This window comes from Gadus macrocephalus, chromosome 18 (genome assembly GCF_031168955.1).
Source record: "Gadus macrocephalus chromosome 18, ASM3116895v1".
Taxonomy (NCBI): Eukaryota; Metazoa; Chordata; class Actinopteri; order Gadiformes; family Gadidae; genus Gadus; species Gadus macrocephalus.
Genome location: NC_082399.1, coordinates 663,243 through 669,242, shown reverse-complemented (window position 1 = coordinate 669,242; position 6,000 = coordinate 663,243). Strand labels below are relative to the sequence as shown.

Below are 6,000 nucleotides of genomic sequence, written 5' to 3'. Positions count from 1 at the left end.
GAGCAGAAAAAATCGACTCGTGAATAGCTTTGGGATTGGAAAACGCCAGAAAAAGTGTTCCTTGGTAAATAGAAAACACCCAAACACTAATCTGCAACATCAATGGTAGTCCCCAAACACACACTCACACATCTCTTCGGACAAAACCCAAAGCTGAGACTGCAGTACAGTCGAATAAGCCCCGCCCCTTGAGGTCCGGTCATAAATGCCAACACACACACACACACACACACACTCCACCCCAAAACCTCAGGAGGAGAAGCAGTAATTAGAGGTCTCTCATCCCGTAAAAAAAGGCCTCAACCCCAAATACCTGCCCCGGGGCTGGGGCAGGGAGTGGAACCAGAGACTCTTGGAACAAGGTCAAATCTGACCTGCTGTAACTTCAGGGGCCAGTGGGTTAGCTCCTCCGAGACATCTTATATAAGAGAGAGACGGAGAGACGGAGGGACAGAGGGACAAGGAAGGAGAGAGAGAGAGATTACAATGAGAAGATAGAGAGAAGGGACAAGGAAGGAGAGAGAGAGGAGGCAAGGAGGCAGAGAGAGAATACAAGGAAGAGGGAGAGGGAGGGGGAGAGAGAGACAAACTTGGAAGGGGATGTGTTGACCCGAGACAGACTGGTCCTGACACTACATGTTTCCAGTCCGAGATGTGAGGAGTTTGTTTATGGTCTGCGAGGGAGGAATGAGGAAGGAGTCAGAGCGTCATTCCCAGCGGGGAAGGTTCTTACGAAACGATCACATGATTACGTGCAACCCTGATCCGTGGCCGAGGCGGGGTGGGGGTGTCTGTTGACGTCTGAAACCCAGTTGGTTTGTTTCCATTATTTAACGAGGGAGGGATGGCCGAGGGAAGGAGATCCTCCCCACGTCGGCCATCAGCGAGAGACACCACTTCCCTTTTTTTTTTTTAAATGTATGTTTTGCTTTCTATTTCGGTCGAGGTTGGTTTAAAGCAATACGCTGCAGCGCCATGCTCTCACCGAGCCCAGGGAGGTTCCTTCTAGAACCTCACTCTGTTTAAAGGCCTGTGGGGAAGAGAGGGAGGACCTGTCACCATGGCAATATGCTGGATGCGTGACACTGTGTTCCCAAGGCCGCCCCCCCCCCCTAATTCATATCCATGTCTGAAGATATTTATTGCTTGTTTGTTGTTTTTATTTTTGTGGATCCCTTTTGTATTTATTCTCTTTTCTCAGTCTCTTTGCTACCTTTGTTTGTAGTATTGATGTTGTTTCGGTTCCCACATTTCACTGTTATCAGAATGGTTTCGTATTGGTATTTGCACAAAGAATCCCAAGTCAACTAGTCCTACAGTTTGCATGCCTTCTGCAAAAGCCAAACGCAATATGGACGGTTATAATTATTGTAATAGTTAAACTAAAACTATGTTATTTTCGGATGCTCCGAGTACAGTATGTCAGTTTTTATTCTGACATTGAATGAATGCCATTAGTTTTTTATCAATATGTTTAAGGATTTATAAAGTTTAATCTAGCCCCTTTATTTTAAGTATTCGTATTGCTGCCACTGTCGACGAATTAAAGTCCTCCTCGGCCCGAGATGACCCAACGGCTCCCTGGTGTGCATCTCTCGATCCGCTCCTTCATCCTGAACACCGGAGCCGGTCACTGTGGTGTGGCAACACACTGGTGTGGCAGCACACGGTGTGCGGCCACACCACGGTGTGCGGCCACACCACGGTGTGCGGCCACACCACGGTGTGCGGCCACACCACAGTGTGCGGCCACACCACAGTGTGCGGCCACACCACAGGGTGCGGCCACACCAGGGTGTGCGGCCACACCTGGTGTGGCCCCACACCGTGGTGTGGCGCTGGCATTGACATAAATTGTGCCCAGGAGTATTCAGTTGATTAACAGGTTGAATTCAGGTAGAGGGACACCCTAATGCATCAGGTACCTTGAATAATCAGTCTTATTTTTCAGACTTTTTATATTATTTAGTCAGTCAGTCTGTCTATCATTGTCTGAATGTGTGTATGGCTTTGTGCTTATATGTGATTTTTGATGCCAAGTGCAAGAAAAATTCGCCATGGGGCAATCAAGGTTTAATTATCTTATCGATGAAATCAGATTGGCGACCGGACCGGTTTTGGATCTGATTGACAGTAGCGTGACAGAACGAGAACAAAGACACTTGAGCACATATTTGAGCAAGAACTAAGGATATGTGATTCATTTTATACTTATGTTAGAATGTAATTTCCCAGACAATACCTACCAGCCCTGCCATAACTAGTTGAGTTAGTTCTTGATAAAGCAAAAAAAAAACAGGAGTGTTTTTAAAGGGGTGATGTTTCCAGGTTAATAATTGCATTTGGGGGCTACTACTAGAATAGGGTTAAATGCCTGTACGTTAAAAATACCCCTATTATTCTCACTGTTCAGTTCTGCAAAAACAATTTCAGCATCTTTCAAAAAGAAGTCAGAGCGAGGACCGAGAGGGAAGTCTGTTGCGATTGGTTAAACGCTTTAAACTCTTAAGAATATGGGGAGCATATTTTGATACTGTTTTATGTCTTTATTGGAGATTTCAGAGGTGTAGTATTTGTATTTTATACCAATACTCAATCGCGTCGTCATGCGCACGCAGAACCACTAGGTAGCAAAATCTGATAGGTAGCACAAATTGGCCGAACACCGGCCGTGAGGTCACGGTGGGCGGGTAAAACAAACAGGAAGTAAGCCAATTTCTCAGAAAGCCCTTTGACAAATCATAACAAACCTTGTATAGACCCATGACATCATCATGGGGACACTCATCAAATTCTCTTATTCTCTTGGTCTTATTTGTCAGACTTTATTATTTAAAGTCTGACAAAAATAATAAAGAATCATAACAAAACTTGGTACATGATGTCATGGGGACACTCATCAAATTTGGTGACCTTAGACCTCCAGGGGGGGGCAGTAATTATTGAAGATGTGTTTTAACTTGGCCGCGACAGCCAATCAAACTTGACGGCGAAGCCACCCAACAGGAAGTAAACCCATTTCTCAGCAACTCTTTAACATATCATAGCCAAACTTTTTCAGATTTTGTGACTTTTTACCTCAGGGGGATGTCAAACAGGAAGTGAGCTCATATCTCTCCATGACTTTCATGTATCCGAACCAAACTTGGCTCATATGCCGCCTTCAAAACAGCTCAGAGATTTGGAAGCCCTTTCGTGTCTTTACGTAAACGTTTCCTTCTTTCGAAACAAGAGTTTTCAGGAAACGCCCCTCAGATGTTCGTAGGCTATGACATAAAACTGGAAAAACAGCTTCTTTGCTGGATCATATACATCAGTTAATAGAACTGCTTGCGATGGTTGAACATGAGCGATAATGTATCAGGGGATTTTTATAATTGTAAGCTATAATGTATCGCAATGCAAATGTTAGAATGGGTGTTAATTTGCCTCTTAATGCTTGCTGCAGGTTCACTTTAGTCTATCAATGAGATGGGCGGCCATTGTTGTGACGTGATCTTGGAAAACTCGGGAAGCTTTACTTCCGCACGAAACTCTTTCCGTACTAAACTTTCCTCCGAGCTTAAGGTCCGAACCTCCTGGAAACGCTTATTTACATTTACATTTAGGGCATTTAGCAGACGCTTTTATCCAAAGCGACTTACAATAAGTACATTTGTCATAAGAAGTGCATCAATATATCGCTGTCGGTACAGAAAGGATGTTCATAGAACCAAGTGCAAGTACCACAATCGCTAGGTTAATCAATTCCCCGTATTACAGACATGATAGCAGCTGCTGTAGTTGCTACACAGTTAAGTGCTACAATACAATACAATACAATACACTACAATACAGTGTACAACGGTGGTCAGAAAAAGAAAGGTGGCTATGCAGAGTCGAGGTGAACTCTGAACAGGTGAGTCTTGAGTCCTTTTCGGAAGATAGTGAGCGACTCTGCGGTCCTGAGAGCGGCAGGGAGCTCGTTCCACCACTGAGGCCCCAAAACCGAGAAAAGTTGTGACTTTGCTGATCGACCTTTGGTAGCTCTTAGCGATGGTGGTTCCAGTCGTCCAGCTGAGGTAGTCTAGCGGAGGGATCGAGCCGGGGTGTGTGGCTTTAGCAATGCTTGGAGGTAGGCAGGGGCAGTTCCCAGACTATTGCTGCTTATTGTTTTGAAGGCAGCAATAGTCTTATGACTCTATCCTGATGATGCCCAAATGGTGGTGACATTTGAACTCTAGGGCGGCATTAAAACCATAGTGAGTGTGATCATATCTCAGTCTATGTTTTATTTTTTGATGTGAATCTTGTTGAAAGTGCTGGAGGCCGTGTGTTTGACGTAGATCCATCTTGTTGCTGTGGCTACTCTGGTCAATTCTGCTTGCAGAATTATCTTGTTGCTGTGGCTACTCTGGTCAATTCTGCAGAATTGACCAGAGTAGCCACAGCAACAAGATAGATCTACGTCAAACACACGGCCTTCATCTCTTTCAACAAGTTTCACATCAAAAAATAAAAGATAGACTGAGATATGATCACACTTGATTTGGTTTTAATGCCACCCTAGAGGTCAAACGTCACCAAATTATTTGGGCAGCATCAGCGCCATGTTACCTTGCGACAATGTGCACAATCAACGCACCAAACGTTCGCAGCATACGTATGGCAACCCTGATCCGTAGGCGGATGCGTTGTTAGCAGCAGGTCTATTCCAGCCCTTAGAAAGCAACTTCAATGTATTTGCATTGTGATAACCATTTGCCAATAGCTTTCATTGTAAGTGAAATTACTGAGACGTCATCATGTAGCCTTCTAACCAATTATGTCTGTCCACCAAAATTAGTTTATGGAGTTGTATTCTGCTTGGCCCCCTCTTTGCTGCTCCCAGCTATATTAATTAGGAGAGTGCTGCATGCAGCGCTCAACTATTATTCTTCATAAGTTTTATTCTTTCTTTCTTTTTCTTTCTTTATTATTCTCTACAAACTTTGGGACCTATTTCCTTCCTCAATTTTTCACCTAGAGACTCCATTCAAATTTTAAAATATTCAGAATAGCTTGGAATTGCGTGCCTCATTTCAGATTTTTTAAATACTTTATACTTTTATATATTCTACTTTTAAAATATTATCTTTTTTTTTTTACCATGGGAGTCAATTGGATTTCAACTGTTTCCCTTCGTTCAAACCTTTTAACAAATCTACACACTTGTATCTTCAATAATATCTCAACTAAATTTCGATATCATTTAAACCAGGGGTGCCCAACCTTTTTTGACCCAAGATCTACTTTTCAAGTAGCCAACCTCCCGAGATCTACCAGCAAACCTACCTTCAAGCGGGGAGGGGTAGAGAACAATTGTTGACAATTGTTGAAATTAAATAAAATTTTATTTTATTTTAAAAAATATATTTTTTTTTTCTTCACCCCTCGCGGTCGACTTGGGATCTGTCGGCGATCGACTGGTAGACCGCGATCGACTGGTTGGGCACCCCTGATTTAAACTATCTTCAGAATCACCGTTTTAGTTTCAAACCGTCATATTCTACAGTTGGTCCCATTAAGCCGTCTGCCCATTCTGACACTTACATTACTTAAGACATCGTAACTCGGTCAAATTTCAACCGTTAACCATCGTTCAAACCAAATCTGCACACTCGTATCTTCAATAATATCCAAACGGAATTTCGATATCATATAAACTTTATTCAGAATAACAGTTTTAGTTCATACCGGCTTCGTTTTCAGTTGGTCTCATTGATTTACGTTGACGCTGGAGCGTGAGGACGTGCAGCAGTGTTGCCAGATTGGGCGTTTTTCCCGCTAGATTGGGCTATTTTTGGAGGACGTTCAGGCAGTGTTGCCAGATTGGCCTGTTTTTCCCGCTCTATTGGGCTACTTTTAAATCAGACACCACACCAGCTCGCTATTCTCTTAAAGACACACACACACACACACACACACACACACACACACACACACACACACACACACACACACACACACACACACACACAC

The 6,000-nt window shown here is 43.5% G+C and overlaps 2 protein-coding genes across 5 annotated transcripts in view; both read left to right on the top strand.

Annotated features, from left to right (window-relative positions):
• cep131 (centrosomal protein 131) overlaps nt 1-1,569 on the top strand; it is a 34,838-nt gene extending 33,269 nt beyond the window's left edge. For all 4 annotated transcript variants that reach the window (XM_060037717.1, XM_060037716.1, XM_060037715.1 and 1 more), the window contains one exon: nt 1-1,569. This exon is cut by the window's left edge and continues 466 nt beyond it. The gene's annotated coding sequence lies outside the window, so the exon portion shown is untranslated.
• Nucleotides 637-6,000, top strand: part of LOC132446731 (alpha-N-acetylgalactosaminide alpha-2,6-sialyltransferase 2-like) — a 14,627-nt gene continuing 9,263 nt past the window's right edge. The window contains exons 1-2 of the mRNA XM_060037173.1: nt 637-654; nt 1,664-1,830. Coding sequence (XP_059893156.1) covers nt 637-654; nt 1,664-1,830 — 185 coding nt within the window. The remainder of the gene's footprint in view (nt 655-1,663; nt 1,831-6,000) is intronic.